General features: G+C 38.8%; 1 protein-coding gene and 2 non-coding genes across 3 annotated transcripts in view; 2 read left to right on the top strand and 1 right to left on the bottom strand.

The window, feature by feature from the left end:
* LOC134326278 (zinc finger protein 420-like) overlaps nucleotides 1-19,569 on the top strand; it is a gene marked incomplete at its 5' end in the record, with an annotated part of 45,890 nt that extends 26,321 nt beyond the window's left edge. The window contains one exon of the mRNA XM_063008445.1: nucleotides 18,625-19,569. Within this exon, the coding sequence (XP_062864515.1) occupies nucleotides 18,625-19,569 (945 nt within the window). The remainder of the gene's footprint in view (nucleotides 1-18,624) is intronic.
* trnai-aau (transfer RNA isoleucine (anticodon AAU)) lies at nucleotides 12,341-12,414 on the bottom strand. The gene has a single exon. It is a non-coding gene; the product is annotated as a tRNA-Ile (tRNA).
* trnan-guu (transfer RNA asparagine (anticodon GUU)) lies at nucleotides 12,904-12,977 on the top strand. Its single transcript has one exon. It is a non-coding gene; the product is annotated as a tRNA-Asn (tRNA).
* Nucleotides 19,570-27,166: the final 7,597 nt, after the last annotated feature.

Below are 27,166 nucleotides of genomic sequence, written 5' to 3'. Positions count from 1 at the left end.
TTCATAGATCCAAAGGATCCAAAAGACCTAGGATAGAATTTCGCTAAACATTGTACGTGACAACAAAATACTTTATTATTACAATCAACATTTTTGTTTAGAAACAATGGAACAGTAACAAAACAAGGTTTGCCTTAACATTAGGACAATAAATCTTTTTTGAGGTAGAAAAGGAGAAACCACAATACAAAAATGAAATAAAAATTCTCCCCTCACTAGACATCTTTTCTAGTTCTTTCTTTCTTTGTTTATTTTTTCAAATTGAATTGTTCTTAGGAAAAACAATAAAAAAGAAGGAATTTTCTTCCTTTCAGTGCAATTCTGTTTTTTCTTAAATAAACAGAGTGTAAAAAAATATCACTCAACACAACTTAAAACAAAATCTCCTGAGGTAGAGGGCTGACAAACCACAATACAACAAAATTAACACACCACAACAAATACTGTAAACAGTTTCAAACTTATTCTGTTTTTCAAGTCGAACAATACAATAAAATAATACAAAGAATAAGGAATTTCTTCCCTTCAGTGCACTTCTCTACGTTTTTTCTTAAATAAAGAATGTAAAAAAATATAACTTAAAGCTAATTAAAACAATCTTCTGAGGTTAGAGAGCTGACAAACCACAATACAGAAAAATTAACACACCACAACAAATATTGTAAACAGTTTCAAACTTGTTCTTTTCAAGTCGAACAATACAAGAAAATAATACAAAGAATAAGGAATTTCTTTCCTTCAGTGCACTTCTGGCTTTAAACAAAATAAAAACAATAAGTGAAAATTAAATAAAGAAAGTATAAATAAAGAAAGAATACAGCTACACTGTGGGCCCTCCCCCCCCCCCCAGTTGAGAACAAAGGATTAGAGATTTTTATTTAAGAACAGTATCATGTCTCTCTCCGTACTGTGACGTGTGGACTCGAGGAGAGCGCTGAGTGGACGGGCCAGGCTGAGCCTACCTGCATGTCTGTTTGACTGGCGCCGCTGAGCCACGTGACGGTGCAACAACAAAAGACGACACAGCGCAGCGCTACTCTTACAGACAGAGAGTAGACTTTGATGAATCCGCGAGCGCAGCAGTCAGCTTGAGTATCGATCTTTTTACACAAGTATTGCTCAATATCAATACCAGCGTTGGAATCGATATTATCGATATTTGGATCGATCCGCCCACCTCTATCTCAAACTAAACTGCGTCTTTCTGTACATGAGGAAGAAATCTATGTAGAGATCTCAAATAACATGAACCTGAAGGTATGAACTTACATTGTAGAAAAGAAAAACAAGCCAGTAGCAGCAGTGAGCACATTAAACCATTTACAGAAGGGTCATTAAGTTTGGCTAATTGAAATAATGGCATGTTTATGATTTGAATGAGAGGGGCAGTAAAAAGATCTCACACTTGTCAGAGACAATGTTTGAAGCCCAGGTTAATAGGACCTGCTAGTTAGAGAAGGATCACTTGTTTGTTAGATTATGTCCAAAAGCAGGTGTGGCCCATACAGGGATCGAACCCACGACCTTGGCATTATTAGCACCACACGCTAACCAACTGAGCTAACCGGCCAGTTCATCTGTACTTTCTTTAGATCTTTGTACATTATTCTACACTAAACCCATTCAAGCAGCTGAAACAGACTTTAATAACACACATCTAAGAGGTTTTGTGGGTTCTTATATGTGTGAACTATCTAAACTATATATTTCTTAAAGTTCTTGACTGAGCTTAATGCCACCAACCAGTGACTGGAGCAGATACGACTCAGGTCCTGCACACAGTAAGTAGTGCTGATACACAGTACCAGCCTGCACACCAGAAGGGCTCCAAACGTCAAGTTTTAACCAGGGCCGGAGTTGGGCCCCTTTTTTAGCCCGGGAGTTTCATGACCAAACCCGACCCACTTTTTCCACGGAGGACAAATTTGAATAAATAAAACAGCAGCTAGCTCTTACAATGACTTTTTATTTGGTATAAGTTCAGGTGTATGTTGGTAAGTTAACAGAAAACACTTCACATAAACAAGTTTAATTCAAATTTAAATCAGATAAAGATTTAAAAGGTAAAAATGTGATAAAGATGTATTTACATTTGTACAGGAGCAATAAGTTGAAATAAAAATTAAAATTGCATTTGTCTTTTCAACAGAGAGGTGCTCTATTGTTAGGTTTACACTAAACTCTTAAGTAGCTTCACTATTTAGTGGCTACCTACAGCATCAAAAGCCTCCTAAGCAGTGCACTTTATTAATAACGGTGTCATTGTCTATAGACATGAGACATGGCTTATCTGCTGCTCTGAGGCTAAAAAAACATTTCATTAAGGGTTAGCCTGTTTTGCTGAAAAACATAACATGCTTGAATGTTTTTTTTTCTTTCTTTTTTTTTTTTTTTAACACTTTAGCCTATATTATGATGGTGTAAAATTGATAGTGATTTAGGCTATTTGTCTTCATTTGTTAAAATAAATTAGGCTATCGTGCTGACATCTTTCTGAATGTCTGAACAATTTAACATATATCATGTATATTCTCTACGTTATATTTTACATTACAAATAACTATCTTAGTTTAAATAAATCTGTTAGACTGTCCTCTACCTGTCCCTTCAGTAGTCATGGCCTCCTCTGGATCAGCAGTACAGTAGCGTCGGAACAAAAACATTCCAATAATGAGTTAGGCTGTTTAATATATTACACATCAAATTATGTTTATTATTTTCAGCTTGAAACTGGATATTTGTGATTAATGGTGTGTACTGGGTTCTACAAAATAAACTGCGCTAAGTTGACTTGGCTATGTTGCGCAATACCGGCTGCATGGGGTCTGTCCTCTGGAAAACATGTCTGTTAATTTGGCACATTTCGCAGCATCTTCTTCCATTGCTTTTCTTTTTTTTAACCTGGTCTTTTTGGCTCCACTTGGCCTCTTCCTGCCCACCACCGACTGATGGTTTGCGCTATTCTGTTGCTATTGCTAAATATTTACTTTTACCGGCGCTCCAGAAAAGACGCCTCATGGGCCAAAACAACTTAAACATTTGGGAGGGGGGGATTCCCTCAGATGGTAGAACCCATCTAATCTACTGTGATGTAGGGGCTGCACTGTCAGATGAATGGAGAATGAATGCAAGAAGAAGATTAGATAAGTGACAGATAAATGTCAAAATTATTTTTCCCAACCGGCCCAAACTCGAGATTGACATGAGCCGGCCCATCGGGAATCCTCCCGAATCTCCCAGTTGGCCACTCCAGGCTTGGATCAGACCATCAGAGAGATGTAGGTTTAATTCACTAACATCAGACCAGATTAAGAACTAATTCATAGTTTACAAACAAACACAATTCAGAATAAGCAGCAGACACAGAGTTAGGCTGCGTCCGAAATCACACACTCACTGAGTACGTACTAGATAGACTTTCAGTACAGAAGTGTGCAGTATGCACACAACACCCGTACCTACTACGTCCGCCATCTTACCAACTTCAAGTGACCATAGTTACAGACCGCATGCTCATTTCAAGCTCCACTCGCCAAAATTTTGGGTATTTATCGTCTTTATTTGCACCACTTACTGATTAATCTATAGTCATGTATCCCGACTCCACACTGAGACGGCAGAGCATTGTAAATCACAGAAGAGAACTAAGAAAGTTATTGATTTTTTACCTCAGAAATAATGTAAGTACTGCTAACCTCTTTAGCAACAGTATACTACTGTACATTACCATGATTAATTAATACAATGAAAATAAATGACAAAATGATAGATCTGACACATATTAATAATTACAGTAGAATCATTTTTTAAAAATCGTCTGTGCACGACATTGTGCACAAAATGAGTAGGGCTGTCAGAGGGCTCGTCAGGAGGATCATCACCCTACCAACTGGTGATGAACTAGAATGTGTAGGAGCTGGGTTTGCCCACTTGGCCGGATCCGAATGTTTTAGAGTGGCAGTTGGTGCTACTGATGGGTGCCACATTCAAATAAAACCCCCATCTGCCAACGCACAGTGCTACTTTTTGTACTGTGAGATATTTTTGTTGGTTACCCTGGGTCGGTTCATGATGCAAGGGTACTAAAGAACAGCCCTGTGTATAAAGAGGGCTTATACCCACCTGCAGGACGATACATTCTTGGGGATGGGGGTTATCCCTGCATTAATACACCCATCCGGCTCCTGACCCCTTATCGAGAGCCTGTGCAGAACCCTGTACAGGCTCGTTTTAACAGCAAACTGACCAAAGAGCTTTTGGAATGATGAAGACAAAATGGCGTTCCATTTTCTTTAAAGCCCTTGAGGTGAGCCCTGTCTTCGCCCCGGAGGTTGTTGCATGCTGTGCGGTGCTCCACAAGCTCTGTATCACTCATGGAGACATCATTGAGCCAGAATTAACAGAGGTACATGTTGACCAACCAGAGTCTGTAATTAATAACATTACCTTAGGTGAAGATGCAAGAAAGCATCTGGCTGCAGCTGTCTCAGCACCACAGCACAGCATACCAGCTCTTTATGAGCATGATTATGTTATGAGGTGGGGACGAAGGACCCAAGGATGCAGAGGATTTAACGAAAAAGGATTTTATTTAACATGGCCGGGAAGTGGCCGCTTTAAGTGGGAAGCGCTCGGAGGCACTTTGATTTTCAACTATTTATTTTTTCATTAGAATCTATAGGATTTTAATAAACCTTTCCTCTCTCTCTCTTGCCTTCCTATCTCTCCTTTCCTCCCTCATGCTTGCTTCCTGGACTCTCCTCTCTCTCTCTCTCTCTCTCTCTCTCTCTCTCGTGGTGTATGCTGGGAGTTGGGTGAGTGTAGGGTCACAGTGGAGAAGTTGTGGAGCGTTTTTCAATTTTTTTATTTTTCAAATACTTTACACGGGTGTTTCAAGTTTCACAAACATATTAAACATTTAGTTAATAATTCTGTACACACACCGAGTGGTTTTGTGAAACAACCCATTCGGGTAGCGCGATGACGGCTGCCCGGCATATCGCTCCGGCATGGGATTCGGTGTGTACCAGAGGTGGGAGTATCGGTGGAGCAGGTGTTGGAAGATGTAGGTGAGCGGGTTGGATACGAGCACATAGTCTCGGCCTCCCGAATGAACAAAGCCGTGGTCGTGTTTCTGCAGAAACAAACTGGTGGAATCCGATTTAAAGAAAGGCGAAATGTTTGTTTCTGTTTCCCCACTATTTTCAATAGCTACACGGGTAACCATAGCAAACTGTCCACCCTTCATCCCAAATGCGGATATACAGCGTGAACTCTCTCGGTTCGGTAAGTTTGCGGGTCCGATTAAAATGATTCCTCTTGGCTGTAAGAACCAGGCGTTAAAACATGTACTCTCATTTCGCCAACAAGTTTACATGCTTTTAAATGAGCCGACGCTGAACGTCTCTTTTCGGTGCACACATGACGGTAAATCCTACATGTTGTATGCTAACACCGGGGATATGCGTTGTTTTGAGTGTGGCTAAGTGGGGCACATTAAGGAGGTTTGTCCGGTAAGGTCTGAGAAGCAGACCGAGACCGAAGCTGAACCTGCTGCTCACAGTAGTGATGCTGGTGAGAAGAGTCAGGTGCACTCAATAGTGCAGCAAGCAGAGTCTGGTGATGTAACGATTAATACTGGAAGTGTAATAAACACAATTGAAACAGCAAATGATAAAATTAAGGATGCTGAGGCTGGCGTACAGGTGGCTAAGAAGAGGCCAGTTGAGAAAGACAGCAGTGAGGTAAAAGTTAAAGAAAGAAGTGTTGTGCAAGTTGATGAGGGAAAGGTGGAAGAGATCAGTGAGGAAAGGGTCGTAATTGAAAGCAGTGTGAAAGCTACTGTTAACAAGTCACAAACCCTAAATATAGATTGTACAGAAAAAGGTTCTATAAGTGAAGACGTTGAAATTTCAGAACCCGAGATAAACGATGAAAGTCTGGAAACTGGTAAGGATGATGACACAATGTCAATAACTTCTGACATTGCAGAATATATAGCCCACTCAACAGAAGATGATCTGTAATAATAGGAGGAGATTGGAACTGTACTGTAGACTTCACACTGGACAGAAATGGAGAAGAACCCCATATACAGTCTAGCTTAGAACTGTTAAACATCACAAAAGATTCTAAGTTAATTGATATATGGAGAGTGAGGAATGAATCAGTCCAGCAGTACACATGGGTGAAGTTCTTAAACTCACAGATAATTGGTGCTAGATTAGATCGATTTTATATTAGCAAACTTCTTAATAATAGAGTATTCAATGTTTTTATTGGTCCAAATGGCCTTTCTGATCATCACATGATTTCTGTTGATTTATGTCTTAAAAAACTGCAACGTTTTAACTATTATTGGCATTTTAATATGAAATTACTTCAGGACAAATTATTCTGTGTTTCTTTCTGTAGTTTCTGGGACACATGGAGGGTCAAGAAGAGGGACTTTGAAAGTTTAGCACAATGGTGGGAGGTTGGGAAAACACAAATTGGGGTATAACACCCTTATAAGATAACACCTTAAACCCCCTGAATACTATCAACATTTTAAAAGAAAAGAAACTAGAATAAGTAGTCTTTTAAATGAAAGAGCTAAGGGGGCATTGATAAGAACAAGAATAGCATCAATTAAAGATGTAGATGCCCCCACTTCCTATTTTTTTAATCTTGAACGAAAAGCTGTAAAACAAAAGCAGATGATATATCTTCGGCGAGAAGATGGCTCCATCATCTCCGACCCAGTGGAGATGAGACGGATGGCTACAGCGTTCTACACAGAACTCTATGGGACTGACAGCTGCGATCATGGCTGTATGCAGATGCTGTTCCAGGAGCTCCCTGCATTGCGGCTAGAGGACAGCAGTGAACTGGATATGGACCTGGTATTTGAGGAGCTTACTGAAGCAGTCCAGCAACTGTCAACGGGCAAGTCGCCTGGCGTGGATGGACTGCCAGCGGAGTTCTATAAACATTTTTGGAAGGAACTTGGGACAGACTTGCATGAAGTACTTTTAGAATGCATTAAAACTGGTTTGCTACCGTCCAGCAGTCAGAGGGCTGTGCTTTCACTTTTACCAAAGAAAGGAGACTTGGGGTTACTGAAAAACTGGAGGCCGGTTTCACTCGTGTGTGGACTACAAAATTTTTTCAAAATGTTTGGCAAATAGACTAAAGAACGTTTTATGTAAGCTAATTGGTATAGAACAGACTTATTGTGTGCCAAGTCGAACTATTTTTGATAATCTTTTTTTAATTCGTGATATCATTGACATATCAATAAGAGACAATCTAAATGTTGGGATTTTATCTATCGACCAAGAAAAAGCATTTGATAGAGTTGGTACCTTTTTAACGTTTTAAAAGCTTTTAGGTTTGGTAATAATTTTATATCCATGATCAAACTCCTTTATAATAATGCTGCTGTAATGCTGAAGGTGGGGAGTGGGCTCAGCTACCCTTTGCCAGTCAGGAGAGGAATAAGACAAGGCTGTCCGCTATCAGGACAGCTTTACACCCTTGTTATTGAGCCACTCCTGAACAGAATAAGGAAAAACATCAGAGGTTTTTCTTTCGCTGAGCACTCTGTAAACCTTTCAGTATCAGCATATGCGGATGATGTCAGTGTGTTTTTTAGAGAAAAAGAAGATATTTTAGATCTATGTAAATGTCTATCTATTTTTGAAAAGGCTTCATCAGCAAGGGTTAACTGGAGTAAAAGTGAAGGACTTCTTTTAGGACAATGGGATCAAATAGAGCATTTACAACTCCCTGGGAATATACAGTGGGCGAGGGATGGTCTAAAAGTATTGGGGGTGTTTCTTGGAACCACTGATTATCAATTGAAAAACTGGGAAGGCGTGTGATGGATAAGGTTTCAACAAAGCTGGCTGGCTGGAAATGGTTAATGCCAGAACTTTCCTATAGAGGGAGAGTTTTAGTTACAAACAATCTGGCTGCCTCCATGCTGTGGCACAAGTTTATTGTTTTAGAACCTCCAGAGCAGTTAATACACAGAATCCAGGGCAAACTGGTAGATTTCTTTTGGTTTGGGCAACACTGGGTGCGTGCCCCAGTATTATACCTTCCTAAACAGGAAGGAGGACAGGGGCTGATCGATCTGAGAAGTCGTGTTGATTCCTTTCGTTTACAGACCATTCAGAAGTTGCTATTCACAGAACATTTAGGATGGGCAGGAATTGCTCGCGCTCTACTCAGAAAAGCAACAAACATGAACTATGATCACCAGTTATTCCTTTTAAATTTGACAGACTTAGAAATTACAAACTTGTCACCGTTTTATCAGTCTGTGCTGAAAGTCTGGCGAACAACCCTCTCAATCAATAGAAAAACAATAGAACCAGGAGAATGGATTATGACAGAACCATTGTTTCATAACCCATTTCTCCCTCTTAGACTGCTGGCTTCAAGGTGTTTGAAAGAGGCTTTTGTGAGGGCAGGATGCACATTATTGGGGCATCTTAGGGAACAGGATGGTTGGAAATCGCCAGAATCGCTTCAAATCGCAACAGGGATACGTTCCATGCGTCTGTTAAAACAGATACTGGATGAAGTGATAGCGATAGTCCCAGGAATCTGCAGAGAGGTGATAGAACAACAGCACCTGCAGATCCATACAAGGAACATGTGCTTTCCTCATATCAGTGTTTCAGCACTGAGAGTGGGAGAGAATGAAGATGTGAACAGTATCTTGTCCTTTGATACACCCCTGTTAGGAGATCTGAAGGACTTGAGGAAAAAAGCAATGTATATCACATGTGTGAAAGTGCACCATCAGAGTGTCCTACAACAGGTGCAGGCATGGAAGTGGTCAGGAGTGTTTGGGCATGGCCTTTTGATGAAGAGACACTGGCATTCTCTTTATAAGCCCCCTATTGAGAAGCGGGTTGGAGATCTCCAGTGGAGACTGATCCACAAGGCCATAGCCACTAACAAACATGTAGCCCATTTCAATTCAGAGGTGAGGTCAAACTGTCCCTTTTGTGGAGCTGTTGAAACAGTTGAACATCTTTTTATTCTCTGTCCCAGACTAAGTCGTCTGTTTCAAATACTATCCAGGTGGTTTGGAGAATTTGATGAGCGCTTCTCACATCAAGCATTTATTAGTAGTGTCAAATACAGTTTCAAATACCGAAAGAAAATCTGTCTCCTTAACTGTGTCTTAGGCCTCGCTAAGTTAGCGGTGTGGAAAAGCCGTAAAACAGAATAAGGGGAGCTGGAGCTGTTAGTGCTGAGGGGATTTTAAGAGGAATGTTAGCCACCCGGCTATATACATATTTTAAACTGGTTAACAATCTTGCAGAATTCCGTACGATGTGGTGTATAGGAAAGATTTTATGTGATGTTGATGATGAAGGACAATTAATATTAAGATTTTGAACCATAAGCAAAATTTTTAAGTACTAATGTTTATTTATTTATCTATCTATTTGTTTTATTTTTATTTATTTATTTATTTTCTTCTACTTTGCTTAGGTAATGTAAAATTATTATGGATATGATGTCCTGAATGTTTAAATAAAGTTGTGTAAACCTCTCTCTCTCTCTCTCTCTCTCTCTCTCTCTCTCTCTCTCTCTCTCTCTCTCTCTCGCGTCTCTTGCTCTCTCTTTTCCTCTCATTCTATTCTTTTCCTTTCTCTTCTTTCCTCCCTCTCCTCATCCTCTCTCCATCTTCTCTCCTCGTTCTCTGCTGCTTCTATCTCCCTCTTATTTTCCCTTTCTTCCATCTCCCTCAGATACTCAACTACATCTTTCTCCACTCGTCTCTTTTTGGCTGGGGTTTCCATGCTTCTCGAGGATGGTGAAGCTTCAGCAGCATCCTGGCCAGATGAGGAAATAAGGGTCGCTGGGCTAATTGATTATCTCCCACCCAGAGTGGTAGAGAGAACAGAGTGGCGACATTCCCATAGGGAACCGTTGGAAAGGGGGCGGGACATTTTTTCTGCGCAGCTTCCGGGTTGTGGAGCTCTGTATAGTTCCAAACAACCCATAGAGCCCCATTCATTTCCACTACTTATCAAGCATTTTTAGCTGTTTGTTGCTTTGTTTTAAAAAAATTATGAATTTAATGTCATTAATATACTTAATATTGTTATTGTTTAGCATTTGCTCAGCACTAAATGTTACATGTTTATCTTAATTAATAGGTATAACTGAATTTAGCTTAGTCAGTTAAGCTTAATTAATGACACACGAGTCTTTTCACCTAAAATGAGTTGATTAATCAAGAGTCTTGTTACAGAAATGATCATAAAACATTAGAACCACAATAAATCATTATACTTTTACTTTCATACTTAAGTACATTTGAAGGTAAATTTAGTTTAGTACTTTAGTGGAGGTAAAGAGTATTTTTACTTTTACTACTACTTTTACTGGAGTAATATGTGACCTTGGATATCTGTACTTTAACTCACCTACATGGTTTGTGTACCTTGTCCACCACTTACATTAGACAAAATGAACTAGTGTATATTCATAATGAATTCATTAATGTATTACATGTAGGAATCAATTATTAATCACTCATGAAATAAGAGATGAATTAATGCTATTTCCTGTACCTTAAAGGTACGGTGGTGTGTTTATCAATCTGTTCATTCAGTGCAGGTAAACCTTATGAATCCAGCACATGACTGAGTGACATGAGTGTTTAGCCAAAATGATTATTATTATGAATCCTCAGGAAAGTGAAGGGAGATTAGTTTATGTAAAAAAAAAAACTTTTATCTCTGTATATTGTCTCTACTACTTAATGATATCGCATTATGTAATGTATGCTAATATAATGTACTGTGTGTTCACAAGAACGACCTATTAACAAGTCATTATAAACATCAATCTTCCACTTCATATACCAAATTGACATTAAAGCAGATGCAGTAAATGTAAACGCAGTTGAAAATACCCATAAATTGTACAAATGTGTATTATTTAGCGTTTAATATTTCATTTACTGCTGCCTGTCCCATATGAGAACATGACAGCGCCGGGTTTGTTTGGAACTATTGGAGGGTTACATGAACCACGTGACCGCGTAGCGGCGAGATCAAGGAGTGTCGCAACTCTCTCTATCTACGGCTCTGCTCCCACCTATTGCCTCATCCATATCCGCATACCATTTCCAGGATGCTGCTGTTGCTTCACCACCCTCTGTACTTACCCCAGTAGGTGGACACTTAAGTTCCTACAAGATTCATAAGCACAGTACAAGGACCTTAACTTGTATTACAAATATTTTCTGATATTTTTACTGAAGATCTTACCAACAAACGAAGCTTACTTTGTATTTTTGTTTGAGGTTCTCCCACTTCTTCTTCACATAAGTGGGAGTCACCTTCCCCTGCATTTGGTTCTCCAACACAAAGACTCTACAATATAATGCACATAACAGTTATTAATGTATATAGCATACACTACTTCAAAAAAAGTTTAGTCATTAAAAGTTTTTAATGCTTTGAAAAAGTTTGCAAAACTTGAATACTAAAACTTGTCTTTATACCACCCTTTGTAATTAATATTATGCATAAGATGTAACACAAATTTTGTTACGTCAAACAAACAGTTACTTACTCAAACCCTCGAACCGCTGCATTCTGTTTTCCAGTGAAGAGGGCCTGGTTGGCCACTCTCCACCGGATAAGATTTTTTGTGTCTTCATCAGACCCTGCAATATCAAACATTAGTTTTAAAAGGGATTTCTAATGTGACTGTGTAGCAACATTACAACAATCATGAATATTTAGCCTCAACAACCCCAAAGCTAGATATATTTACCTTCCTAAAGATAGTTTGGCCCCTCACTAGCATTACAGATAAAATTAAATAAATCTATAGATAGATAATTTATTACAGCAGCTCAATATATATTAATGCAAAGTATTATAGTAAGCAAGTATTAAAGTATGCAAGTATTTAAATTTGCAAGTATTAAAATACAAAAGTATTAAGTACACATGGAATGTTGCACAACACTATGTAGTTAAATACATTGAATAAAAAGTAGTATATCACTTTTATTGTCCTACCAGAATGACAACATTTGAAGCCCAGGTCAATAGGACCTGCTAGTTAGAGAAGGATCACTTGTTTGTTAGTTTAAGTCCAAGAGGGGGTGTGGCCCATACAGGGATCGAACCCACGACCTTGGCGTTATTTACACCACGCTCTAACCAACTGCGCTAACCAGCCGACTTCCAAGGGTAGGGCATATACCCACATACCCGATTCTACACTGACAGCCCTTCAGTTATGGAGCTGCCACACAGAAACGATGGAGAGCTTTACTGTTGTTGAGCAGAACAGATAATTAAAGTGGGTGTGGCCAGTACGGGGATCGAACCCGCGACCTTGGCGTTATTAGCACCACACTCTAACCAACTGAGCTAACCGGCCAGTTCATATATTCTCTCTTTAAATCTTTGTACATAATTCTACACTAACCCCCATTCAACCAGCTGCATGGCAGCACAAAAACCATTAGAGATTCTGCACACTTTCAGTGAAGATCTGCAGAAATGAGCGGCTCCTAAACTGAATTTGGTTGTTATTGCACCAGAAATGCAGCAGTTTCATGTTATTTAATGATCTGAGATCTCAGTCCTACTTCAGACATCACTGTCTAGTCATTTCTTATGTTCAGACTTTCTTAATACACATCTAAGAGGTTTTGTAGGTTCTTATATGTGTGAACTATCTAAACTATACTGTATTGTGGTACATTCATTCAGCCTTCATCAGTTTATCTCTGCTCATTTAGCCTACAGCAGTTTAGACCAGCCCACTTAACCACCAATTTGCCTCCACAGTGAGCCTGTATAGAGAGAGATTAGATTTTTTGTGTGTACCGTCCAATGAAACAGCTGTGCTGTTGGCTCTGCGCGTGTCTCTGTGGCACAATCGGTTAGTGCGTTCGGCTGTTAACCGAAAGGTTGGTGGTTCGAGCCCACCCAGGGACGAGAGCCTTTTATTGCACAGCCATGCCTGATGATCAAACAATTAAACCTCAGTGTATATTATCTGGAAACAGATTCTCTTCATATAGAAATATGCTTTACATTTGCTTGATGGTAATAACTCCTAGTGAAGTCTTAATGAACAATTAAACATCAGTTCAGGTTTAGTTCAATTGGGGAAAAATATTAACAGTAGCTGAACTCCCTAAAACCCAGAATCTACAAGTATAAATCCTACATTTATTCCACAAAGTTCACAAAATACATGATTTAATGAGTGAAAACTTGACGTTTTGACGTGGAGCCCCTCTGGTGTGCAGGCTGGTTCTGTTCAGGTTTCTCTGAACCTTGGTGTTCTGTAGAGAACCGACGCACGTTCCCACCAGTTCTTGAAAACCAAGCAGCGTCATCATCGGTGGGCGTTACTGAACGAAAGTTAAGAGTAGTAATATCATGGCGGAGTGTGTAGATTATGTGCGAGCATTTGTGCTGTTGTTACCGATGTTCGTTTTTATGTAAAAAGCATTGATCTAACAATCGGTGATAAGAAGACGCGATGTGTTTGTCTCAGTTGTTGTTTTTTTAGTTCGTTAACGTGAGAAGCGTTTTGCGCTTCGGTTTCACCGCGACTCTCGGCTCAAATAGCCGATTAGCTCAACGCTAAACACTAAAGTTACACCACATGAACATCCATCTGTTTGAAATAAACATCAAATCTACTCTAAAATACCACATGTATCTGTGTTTAGCTGGATTTACATGTGTGGTGTTTATGCAGCTCGGGGAGTTGAAAAAGCTTCACGCTTTATTTTTTACATTAAGCGTTTTTCATTCTGTCCGGGTCACTTTTATCACGTCATATCACACAGTTCATCTTTTTAAATGCGCTTTGAAAATATAAGCGGCAAACTGGCTCAAAATGTGATCAGGTAAAGTTTAAAAGATAAAAATGCAGCTCCATACGAGACTCCAGCGGACGCCATTGTTGCTAACGCGCTATGCTGTATAACATGACACGCCCTCAGACGGACGTCACGGTTCAGGCTAAAAAACCAAGTATTCTGCCAGATTGCCAGATTGGCCCGCTAGTTCACTGTCTGGAACCTCTTTTTTTTGGTGGAAAAACACGGAATCGGTTCAAAGTCAAGTTCAGGAACCGGAACGGGGTCCGTGCCGCGTTGGTGGAAAAGGGGTATGACACAAGGCGCCAGAACAGTGCCAAAAGTCACGTGATTCACAAACGGCATTAGCGGAACAGCGTTTGTATTTGTAAAATGTGTTCTATTTGTTTGTGAAATGCAGTGTATTAGAAAACAGCTGTGCATTTATTTGAAAGTCACATATGCATTTGCAACAGTGGCGTTTTGTATTTGTAAATCACACTGTGTGTGTTAGAGTCGTGTTTTTTATTTATACATCATGTTGTGTTTGTTTACAAATAGTGTTTTTTATTTGTACATTGTGTTTTGTTTGATTACAAATCATATTGTTTGCGAAGTTTTGGCACTAAATTAGCTCCATATACGATTACTTAAATGAATTTTTACGGGTAAAGTTACCAGCCTAAAAATCTACTCAAGTAAAAAGTAACTCATTTAAAATGTACTCAGAGTAAACGTTACTTCGTTATTTTTAAACAGGAGGGCGTGTCTCTTCTGTGTAATGCAAACATAACAAGTGGATATAAATCTCACAATAGTTGTTTTTAATTCAAATATAATAGAAGAAACATGTTGATACAACATTTAAAACATTTAGGGGTGTGTAATGTGTCATTTTAGTTCCATAAAACATTTTAAACTGTATAACCACTAGTGATGTGTCGTAGAATGATTCGATTCTATTGAACGGCCCTTTAAACTGAAATGAAGGAACCAATTTGCACTGCTGGGAGTCATTATATATACGGCTCTTGAAAATGAACCGAGTAAAAGATCCGACTCCCCATCTCAAAATTCTCTGCAGCAGTTTCCCAGACGCGATTTTTTTTTTTTAGGTGTGTGTTTTTTTTTTTTACTTAGTAACGGATGTTATTTAAAATGTAGCGAATTAAAACTCTTAATACAAAACATACTTAAGTAAAAGTAAAATTACAGGCTGTAAAATCTACAAGTACACAAAAAACTACTCAATTACAGTAACACGAGTAAATGTAATTCGTTACTTTCCACCTCTGTAAAATACTTCCCACACTCTTAACAGTGATGTGGTTTCTCTATGTGAATACGCTGATGCCATTTGAGATTATTTTCATGAGCAAAAATCTTTCCACACCCTGAGCAGTAATACGGTTTCTCTCCTGTGTGAATACGCTGGTGTTTTTGAAGGGTACTATGTTCAGCAAAACACTTTCCACACTCTAAGCAGTGATACGGTGTCTCTCCTGTGTGAATACGCTGGTGGGTTTGGAGGTTACTCTGTTGAGCAAAACTCTTTCCACACTCTGAGCGGTGATACGGCTTTTCTCCAGTGTGAACACGCTGGTGTACCTTAAGGTCACTACTTTGAGTAAAACTCTTCCCACACTCTGAGCAGTGGTACGGTTTCTCTCCTGTGTAAATGTGCTGGTGTTGTTGGAGATTACTCTGCTTAATAAAACTCTTCCCACACTGAGCAGTGATATGGCTTCTCTCCTGTATGAATGTGCTGGTGTTGTTTGAGATTACTCTGCGTAGTAAAACTCTTCCCACACTCTGAGCAGTGATGAAAGTTTTTCATGTTTATGCTTTGATAAGACTGTAGCAACTGTTTCCTTGGAAAGCAACAGAAACGAAGAAACAAGTCAATTAATTAGAATTACTTTTACTACATTAATACCACAATAATATTAAACTCATCACCTAGTAATAAAAACATTAAATTCACTTCACGTCTAAGTGAGAATCTGAATTTAAAGAACATCAGGATAAAATACTTATAAATACTGCAGAGATTAATAATTAAATAACTATAAATAACTTGATATAAATAAAAATATAAGAGATCTGACTTTCTCAACATCAGTCCTGCACCAAGCAAATCTAATCCAGTTCATGACAGGACTAATAATTAGCTCACAAGTGTAAATCTTTGGTGTGCTGGGAGTAAAAAAGGCTTCATAAAACACCACAATTATGAGCATAAAGCTATTTTAAACAGTCTGAATATATAAACCTAATAATATTAAATAACATAATAAAATAAAAAGAACAACAAATGCAACATAAATGTAAAAAAACAAACAAGAAAACCCTTTACCTTCCTGTTAGAATCCTGGCAGCCACTTTAACAAAGCTGGTGTCTCCAGCAGGTCGTTTCTGATGAAGAACGTGCAGAAGATCCTTCTTACCAAGTGACTCAGCTACAAGTCTAGAGTTTAGTCCTAAAATAGAGCTGAGGACAAAGACCCAAGACCAGTTAAAAACTCTGCATTGGTCAATCATCAGCCAACCATTCACACCTTCTTGTGTGAAGTACTAGCTCATTATCTATGGAACGTGTGCAAATGAACTAGATGGAGCCACAAAGCATGATGGGTGAAGTCAAACTACACCTATTTATCTCAGCAGAGAAGTTATTTACATTTAATCCTAAACACAAACAAAGAATTGAAAGGCTATTCTGTAAAGTGAAATGACATGAACTTAGATAAAGCTTTTATGATAAGAATCTAAGTCATGTAAAATGCTGTATGTATATTTGTGTGTGACTTTGTTCACATGCTAAAACTAGCAGACCTTGTTCATAGGTATGTGAGCGCAAATCCTCATTAAAAACATTTTGTACGGTTTGTAATGAAAGCTTTTAAACAGCCGTGACACATTTTGAAAGTAGCCCAATTTTCAACCATGACTGAATTTTTAAACAAGCCCAATTTGGCAGGAAAACCGTGAGAGTTGCCAGGTTCAGCAAAATTATCCAGCCTAATGTCTGATCTAAAATCAACCCTGAAGCTGAAACTAGCCCAGAATCCAGGGTGTCACAGATATTGGTGAAATGGCAAATGAATGATTAGTGTACTACTAGTGAATCTTTTATTAATATTAATAATATAGTTTTATTAGTCATTTTATAATCGTTTTAGATCTCATAAAAGAACATTTATTAGTAACACTTTAAATACTAAAAGCTCTGAATTTCATTTCTACTCTTTTCTGTTTTTCTCCTCTCCTGTTTTCTTCTCCTTTCTAATCTTCATTATTAACTAATGATATATGAATATAATTTCAGGTTACATGAAGAACTATTTTAAATTAGGCAGATGCTATCTGCACCCTGGTGTATGCACATCTAAACCCTATTTTTTGGTACACTTACATTTCTAGAATTTATTTAGAAATGATACATCAGAATGTCTTGATATTAACTGAGTGTAAACTACAGGTGATGTACTATCATTATAAAGTGGAATTGTTCTGTGGAAACAAGATAATTCATTTTAATAACAATAACAATTCATGTAATCAAGATTATTTTATTTAATAACAATCTAAAATAAAATGGAAATGAGCTTAAATTATGTTTTAGATGACTTTAAATTAAAGTAAAATCATAATAAATCTACAGATAAATCTATAGGTGGGTGTTTCCTCTTCTAGTTTTCTTATTGTTCCTCATATACAGTAGAAACTAATTCACACAAATATACATACAGCATTTTACATGACTTAGATTCTTATCATAAAAGCTTTATCGAAGTTCATGTCATTTCACTTTACAGAATAGCCTTTCAATTCCTTGTTTGTGTTGAGGATTAAATGTAAATCACTTCTCTGCTGAGATAAATAGGTGTAGTTTGACTTCACCCATCATGCTTTGTGGCTTCGTCTAGTTCATTTGCACACGTTCCATAGATAATGAGCTAGTACTTCACACAAGAAGGTGTGAATGGTTGGCTGATGATTGACCAATGCAGAGTTTTGAACTGGTCTTGGGTCTTTGTCCTCAGCTCTATTTAAGGACTAAACTCTAGACTTGTAGCTGAGTCACTTGGTAAGAAGGATCTTCTGCACGTTCTTCATTAGAAACGACCTGCTGGAGACACCAGCTTTGTTAAAGTGGCTGCCAGGATTCTAACAGGAAGGTAAAGCGTTTTCTTGTTTGTTTCTTTTACATTTATGTTGCATTTGTTGTTCTTTTTATTTTATTATGTTATTTAATATTATCAGGTTAATATATTCAGACTGTTTAAAATAGCTTTATGCTCATAATTGTGGTGATTTATGAAGCCTTTTTTACTCCCAGCACACCAAAGATTTACACTTGTGAGCTAATTATTAGTCCTGTCATGAACTGGATTAGATTTGCTTGGTGCAGGACTGATGTTGAGAAAGATCTCTTATATCTTTATTTATATCAAGTTATTTATAGTTATTTAATTATTAATATCTGCAGTATTTATAAGTATTTTATCCTGATGTTCTTTGAATTCAGATTCTCACTTAGACGTGAAGTGAATTTAATGTTTTTATTACTAGGTGACGAGTTTAATATTATTGTGGTATTAATGTAGTAAAAGTAATTCTAATTAATTGACTTGTTTCTTTGTTTCTGCTGCTTTCCAAGGAAACAGTTTCGACAGTCTTATCAAAGCACAAACATGAAGAACTTTCATCACTGCTCAGAGTGTGGGAAGAATTTTACTACACAGAGTAATCTCCAACAACACCAGCGCATTCACACAGGAGAGAAGCCATATCACTGTTCAGAGTGTGGGAAGAATTTTATTAAGCAGAGTCATCTCCAACAACACCAGCGTATTCACACAGGAGAGAAGCCATATCACTGCTCAGAGTGTGAAAAGAGTTTTACTATGCAGGGTAATCTCAAACAACACCAGCGCATTCACACAGGAGAGAAGCCATATCACTGTTCAGAGTGTGGGAAGAATTTTATTAAGCAGAGTCATCTCCAACAACACCAGCGTATTCACACAGGAGAGAAGCCATATCACTGCTCAGAGTGTGGGATGAGTTTTACTACGCAGGGTAATCTCAAACAACACCAGCGCATTCACACAGGAGAGAAGCCATATCACTGCTCAGAGTGTGGGATGAGTTTTACTACGCAGGGTAATCTCAAACAACACCAGCGCATTCACACAGAAGAAAAGCCATATCACTGCTTAGAGTGTGGAAGCAGTTTCTCTTATCAGAATACGCTTCAAAAACACCAGCGCATTCACACAGAAGAGAAGCCATATCACTGCTCAGTGTGTGGAAAAAGTTTTACTCAACAGGGTCACCTTCAAAATCACCAGCGTGTTCACACAGGAGAGAAACCGTATCACTGCTCAGAGTGTGGAAACAGTTTTGCTGAACTTAGTACCCTTCTAAAACACCAGCGTATTCACACAGGAGAGAAACCGTATAACTGCACTGAGTGTGGAAAGAGTTTTACTCAAAGTAGTGCCCTTAAAGTACACCAGCGTATTCACACAGGAGAGAAACCCTATCACTGCTCAGAGTGTGGAAACAGTTTTGCTGAACATGGTACCCTTCAAAAACACCAGCGTATTCACACAGGAGAGAAACCGTATCACTGCTCAGAGTGTAAAAAGTCTTTTGCTAATAAAAGTAATCTTAAACGACATCAACAAACTCACATAGGAAAGTAACATCACTGTTAAAAGTGTGGAAAGTATTTTTGTGCATTATTCTCTCTAACAACACCAGCACATTCACACAGGAGGTAAAGCTGTATGGTTTTCTTTTTCTAGAACTGTTCTACTTCAATTATTGAATGTACTGTACATCATGGTGTGAATATAATCATTACTCATTAAAAGTTATGTGGTGTAATGTACCAACCTCAGATCTGAATCTGTTTTTGTTCATTATTCAAGTTTAATCTACTTTAATAAACACAGAACAACTTTTACTCTCAAGTGGAAGAATTTTACCCTGGTCTTTATGGTGTTTGCTAAGTTTTCATGAATGAATAGCCTCTTACTTTAACACTTCTAGGTCTACACTCCAAAATTCTAGTCTTTAGATGATTTCCACTTAGCAAATAATGAACCGTCCTCAACCAGAATGTACATGAGAAGGTGTGAATGGAGGGCTGTGGACTGAACAGTGTTGCATTGTTCTATCATCATGAGTCTTTGTTCTTTGTGTTTATCTATAGACCAAATTAGTGGTAGCTAAACTCCTTTGTTAAAAGAAATACTCATATTTATGTTTAATTATCCCACCATCTTCTAGTGCATAAAACCCAGTTCATCTAAATCCTAATACAGACTGAACAGACATGTTTTAAAATTACATTTAAAAATAAATAAATACTATTGTGGTAGTTCAGGTGTTTTCTTATCATGGAGGTGACCAATTGACCAAGACCAGTTGAGGGCTCAGGAGACAAGTGTTTCTTTATTGATGAATAAATGTATTTGTTAAACTGTAAATTCCATCCGAGTCCTCTGTGTGATGAGAGTTTGGTTTTGAATCCGATGTCAGCAAATGTGTCCACAGTTGTTAAATGGGACTAAACTCACAATGTATTTGTATGTAGGCTTGAGCTGGAGTGACAATAGGAGATAGATGTAAAGAACTGGGTGGGTACCCAGCTAGCAAAAAACGTAGGATATAAATATCCGGCATGCCGGAACTTTTTGTGTCTGCCCACATCCGGCAGCCGGATCTGGCCCGGTGTCAAAATGAATGACGGATAGATTGTGGCTCGTATACGGCTGCCCGGATCCCAGCCATGACTGCCAGCAATATGCCAGCACTTAACCACCTGCTAGCCAGAACAGCCATTATCGGGCCAAGATAAGGCCCAGATAAGGCCTGCAGTAGATTTTTAAAAGGCTTTCCTTTAATGGTCACTGGGACTACTACAACTGTTCTTGCTTCTTGTAGCTGTGAAAATACTCTGTAAAAAAAAAAAATAATAAAATAAAAAAAATAATATATATATATATATATATATATATATATATATATATACTTTATTATAATTATAAGTAATAATTATAATAGAGTACAATTAAAACATTAACAAAAAAAACAAATGTACACCAAAACACATTTTTCAATATTTTATTATATATATTTATATTATTATATAGTTTATTTATGGATCTTATTCAAATTTCCAGTTCCACTTAATGATGGAAAAGAAATGTTGAATAAGAAAAAAAGTAACTGTAGACATGCTAAGTAGCCTTAGACATGATAATGTGCTTTTTGATTATAATATTTTACAGTGTTATGTACAGTGCTTGCATACATTATCCCTAATCAATCCTGAAAATGTATTTCAAACTGTATGTTGATAAAAGCAGCTTTTGTAAATATCTTACCAAGATCAGTGTAGGCCAAATAACACAAGGTGGCTGAATGAGCTGGACTCAGGGGTGCACAAAAAGTCACTGCAGAAATATAAACACTTCATTAGTTCAATCATTCAATCAAGGAAATGTATAAAGACCTTTAAATATGTGCTTTAGGCATGATAATGTGTTTTGTCGCTGTAAACATGTTTCCTGGGTTATTTATGCCAGCCAATGACTAAAAGTTTTTATAATATTGTCAACTGCCAGGAAGAACTAATGTAACCAACCTTTTATATACATCAAACCCCTTACTCAAAAAAGATGGACCACCAGCTCCATACAGCTGTAGGTATAGGTAACTAATGTAATCATTTTAAAATATTATGTGTGTAATATAACTTGGCTATATTGTTAGATGGTTTATATCGTATTCATAATATCAGTGTAAGTTTCCTTTAGATGTATGTTTTAAATTATTTTTGATAGTCTTTGCTGCCATATTTATGTATAGCTGGCTAGATAGTTATAGTTTACCGTACCTGCCAAGCTAGCATTTTTGGCGTTAAAACGTTAAAACATAGCTATACTAAATGTATTAATAAAAAATACGAAATAATTTGATTATATATATTGTTCTGTTACTACAGTATATCAGTATTTTTAATATAATGTTTTAGTAAGGTTTTAGTCCTAAAGAGCAGCAGTTAACGTTACCTTGAAATCCTCAGTGAATAAGTATAAGTTTCTTATTTAAACTGAACTAAATGCGCGAGCCCCCTAGCGCATGCGTTCAGGGAACCTTTCGTATTGAAGTAGTGAACTGATTCTATCTGACACCACCATGTATTAACATTAAGGTAATAGTTAAAAATCACTTGTCAGTTATCATTGTTATAAACAGTTATCATTGTTATAAACAGTTATCATTGTTATAAACAGTTATCATGGCTTAGCGTACGTACATCTGGTTCAAGTCAAACAAGCTTATCAAGCGACTGTAAAATAATTTTACACATACATATACAACTATTATATTGGATTAAAAAAGTTGCTTTGAGTCTCAGTCAGCCAACATGCAGCCATATTCGGGGCAGATGCGGGGTGCCGCAATTCCGCCGAGTCTCAGTCAGCCAACAGTGGCGACATGCAGCCATATTCGGGCCAGATGCGGACTGCCGATCCGACAGACAGCCGACACTGCCAAACCGGAGCCGGAATCGGCCCAGATCTATCATGCTAGCTGGGCTGTGCGCTTCTCAAACTGAACTGTGTCTTTCTGTGAATTGTCTTGTAGTGATGACGTGTTAATGAAGAAATGACCACTCCGCTTGCCACTGACTAATTTACCCAAAGATTTTATTTCAGAACAATATCAAGGCAGTGACAAACGAGCATTCGCGATTTTGCTCGGAGGAAGACAGCCGATTTCTTCTCTCCCTTCTTTTACGCCAGCCCCAGGTTTAAATACCCCAGCGATTTACATACAACACATCTGGTTTAAATAGATCTAAACTAACTTGGGTAAGTACTATCAGTCTCTGAAACTGTTTAATCTATCAAACTTTTTCTCAGCATGTGCTACTCAATTATTCCTGTGCTTATATCTCACAGACCCTGCAGACATCAGAGGGCACATTATAGGAACAGCAACCTCATCTACCCCCAACTGTTTTGAATTTCATGCTATTACTGTTACTTTTCCGATTACTCTTCATATCATTGTCATTTACAGACCACCTGGCACACTGGGAGACTTCATAGAAGAGCTGGATGTTCTTCTGAGTTTCTTCCCTTCAGATGGAACTCCTCTAACTCTTCTTGGTGACTTTAATCTCCCTACACTTCAGTCCTCCTGTCTTCTTCCTCTTCTTTCATCTTTCGACCTCCTCTTTAACCACAGCCCTCCGACACACAAAGGAGGCAATCTTCTGGACCTGGTCTTCAGCCGTCCAGCTTCTGTTCTGGACCTCACTGTCACCCCACTCCACCTCTCTGACCATCACTTTGTGTCCTTCTCTCTCTGCCTCCCAACTCTTCCTACCTCCAACCACACTTTCACCCTTACAACACGCCCCAATCTTCACTCTTTATCTTCCTCCCTGCTAATCTCTTAAACATCCTAACTTCACTACCTAACCCTGACATGCTTGCTACCCTTCCACTCAACTCCGCAACTAATACTCTACTCTCTTCTCTTTCAACATCCCTCGATCAGCTCTGTCCTCCTACCCTCAAACGAGGAAAACCTTCTCACCCTGCTCCTTGGCTTTCAGATGCACTGCGCAGCAACAGAAGAGAATTAAGGGCAGCTGAGAGAAAGTGGAGGAAATCTAAGCTCAGTGGTGATCTCCACTCCTACCACGATCTGCTGTCCAGGTTCTCATCTGACGTGACTGCTGCAAAAACATCTTTTTACAAAGCCAAGCTTGAACAATCTGCTGCTGACCCACGTAAGCTTCATGCTATCTTTTCCTCTCTTTTAAACCCTCCTCCTCCTCCCCCTTCTGCCTCTCTCACTGCTACTGACTTTTCAACATTCTTTCAGGACAAGATCGACAAAATCAATCAATCCTTCTCTCCGACTGACCCACTTTCAACTGACCCTCAACCCACCAACACACTCACCAGCTTCACCCCACTCACCATGGATGAGGTTACACAGCTCCTCTCATCCAGCAATCCCACTACATGTGCACTTGACCCTATACCATCCACCATCCTCAAAGACATCTCACAGGACCTAATCCCCTTCATCACACCCATCATCAACAACTCCCTGACATCAGGTGTTGTCCCTACTGCATTTAAGAAGGCTCAGGTCATCCCCCTTCTTAAGAAACCTACACTAGACACTACAGACATCAACAACTACAGACCTGTCTCACTCCTCTCTTTTCTATCCAAAATTCTTGAACGTGCTGTCTATAACCAACTATCTGCCTTTCTCACTCAGAATGACCTCCACGATCCGTACCAGTCTGGCTTCAAGGCAGCGCATTCTACGGAAACCGCTCTTGTAGCGGTTACTGAGAAGCTTCATGCAGCCAAAGCAGCCAAACTGTCATCTGTCCTTATTCTTCTTGACCTCTCTGCAGCCTTTGACACAGTGAATCACAGCATTCTCTTGTCCACTCTCTCCAACCTTGGAGTAACAGGTTCAGCATGGCAATGGATGGCCTCCTACCTGGAAGGGCGCTCCTACCAAGTGTCATGGAGGGGATCCATATCTCCTCCATGCACTCTCTCAACCGGCGTTCCTCAGGGCTCTGTACTTGGCCCACTTCTTTTCTCTATCTACACCCGCTCTCTGGGCAAGGTCATAGCCTCCCATGGCTTCTCCTACCACTCCTATGCAGATGACACTCAGCTCATTCTGTCATTTCCTCCTGACGCGCAAGTCTCAGCTCGCATCTCAGCATGTCTGCAAGATATCTCACAATGGATGTCAGCTCATCATCTGAAACTTAATCCCAGCAAGACAGAGATGTTGCTCATTCCTGGAGATCAGTCTCCAACCCAGGACCTAGTAATTTCTCTGGATGACTCCCAGATCAGACCATCTGATAAGGTAAGAAGTCTTGGTGTTGTCCTTGATAACCAGCTGACATTCTCTCCTCATATAGCCAACATGACAAGATCATGCCGGTTCCTCCTGTACAACATCAGGAAGATTCGTCCCTTTCTCTCTAGGGAAGCTACCCAGATTCTGGTGCAATCACTTGTAATCTCACGGTTGGACTACTGCAACTCCCTTCTGGCTGGAGCTCCCATGTCCACGATTAAACCCTTACAGCTCATTCAAAATGCAGCTGCACGTGTGGTTTTTAACCAACCTAAACACTGCCACATCACCCCACTGCTACGTTCTCTTCACTGGCTTCCTGTAGCTGCACGCATTCAGTTTAAAACACTGACGCTCGCCTACAAAGCCAAAAATGGACCAGCCCCAAGCTACCTTTGTGGCCTAATCAAACCCCGCTCTGTACCACGCAACCTCCGAGCCTCTAGTCTCGCTCAACTTGAGCCCCCATCCAGGACTAAAGGAAGACAAGCATCAAGGCTGTTCTCTGTTCTAGCGCCGAAGTGGTGGAATGAACTTCCTCTGTCTGTCCGAACATCTGAGTCTCTTGCTGTCTTTAAAAAACGATTAAAAACCCACCTTTTTACTAAACACTTAGGCTGACTTGTACTTATTTACTAACATTTTGTTCCATTCTTATTCATTTCCAAAAAAAAAAAAAAAAAAAAAAAAAAAAGCACTTTGGTTCTAACAGGTTTTAGCAGATTTGTGTTCTTTGACTGTTGTTTTCCTAAACTTGAGAAATGAAATGTTCACTATAGAAGCACTTCTGTAAGTCGCTCTGGATAAGAGCGTCTGCTAAATGCTGAAAATGTAAATGTAAATGTAGATCACATTTCTCACCAGGCACTAAGAGAGATAGCCAGGCCCTTTGTCCATAGGAACACTGGCTCCCAACTTCCAACTGCACCAGGAGAACCTTATAGTTCACATACATTGAAGTCAGAAAGGCCTCCCAATGATGTGTTCCATATGTGGGGACATACCTATACGGGCCTCTCTATGGAATGCTCACTACAACTCACTAACCCCTACTAATTCAACTAGAAATGAGTATCACATATGAACTAATATTAAATGAGGTTTCTGAATAAAATATTTCATATAAAACTTCCAGATACATCATCTGCATATGAGGAAGAAATCTATGGAGAGATCTCAAATAACATGAACCTGAAGGTATGAACTTACATTGTAGAAAAGAAAAACAAGCCAGTAGCATCAGTGTGCACATTAAACCATTTACAGAAGGGTCATTAAGTTTGGCTAATTGAAATAATGGCATGTTTCTGACTTGAATGAGAGGGGCATTAAAAAGATCTCACAACATTTGAAGCCCAGGTCAATAGGACCTGCTAGTTAGAGAACGCTCACTTCCTAGCTAGCACGATAGATCTGGGCCGATTCCGGCTCCGGTTCGGCAGTGTTGGCTGTCTGTCGGCTCGGCACCCCACATCTGGCCCGATTACGGCTGCACATCCCCACTGTCGGCTGACTGAGACTCGGCGGACCTGCGGCACCCCACATCTGAATGATAACTGACAAGAGATTTTTAACTATTACCTTAATGTTAATACATGGTGGTGTCAGATAGAATCAGTTCACTACTTCAATACGAAAGGTTCCCTGAACGCATGCGCGTGGAGCCTCGACCATTTAGTTCAGTTTAAATAAGAAATCCGTTATTTTTTACACTTATTTATTGAGAATTTAAAGGTAACGTTAACAGCTGCTCTTTAGGACTAAAACTTACTAAAACATTATATTAAAAATACTGATATACTGTAGTAACAGCACAATATATAGAATCAAATACTTTTGTATTTTTGATAATTAATAATATATTATAGCTATGTTTTAACGTTAGCCAAAAATGCTAGCTTGGCAGGTACGGTAAACTAACTATCTAGCCAGCTATACATAAATATGGCAGCAAAGACTATCAAAAATAATTTAAAACATACACCTAAAGGAAACTTACACTGATATTATAAATACGATATAAACCATCTAACAATATAGCCAAGTTATATTACACACATAATATTTTAAAACGATTACATTAGTTACCTATACCTACAGCTGTATGGAGCTGGTGGTCCATTGTTTTTGAGTAAGGGGTGTGATGTATATAAAAGGTTGGTTACATTAGTTCCCTCTTCCTGGCAGTTGACAATATTATAAAAACTTTTAGTCATTGGCTGGCATAAATAACCCAGGAAACATGTTTACAAAGACAAAGCACATTATCATGCCTAAAGCACATATTTAAAGGTCTTTATACATTTCCTTGATTGAATGATTGAACTAATGTAGTGTTTATATTTCTGCAGTGACTTTTTGCGCACCCCGAGT

The sequence above is a fragment of the Trichomycterus rosablanca genome, chromosome 14 (genome assembly GCF_030014385.1).
Source record: "Trichomycterus rosablanca isolate fTriRos1 chromosome 14, fTriRos1.hap1, whole genome shotgun sequence".
In the NCBI taxonomy this organism is placed as follows: domain Eukaryota; kingdom Metazoa; phylum Chordata; class Actinopteri; order Siluriformes; family Trichomycteridae; genus Trichomycterus; species Trichomycterus rosablanca.
The sequence above is the reverse complement of the archived record's forward strand: the minus strand, read 5'-3'. Positions and strand labels throughout refer to the sequence as shown.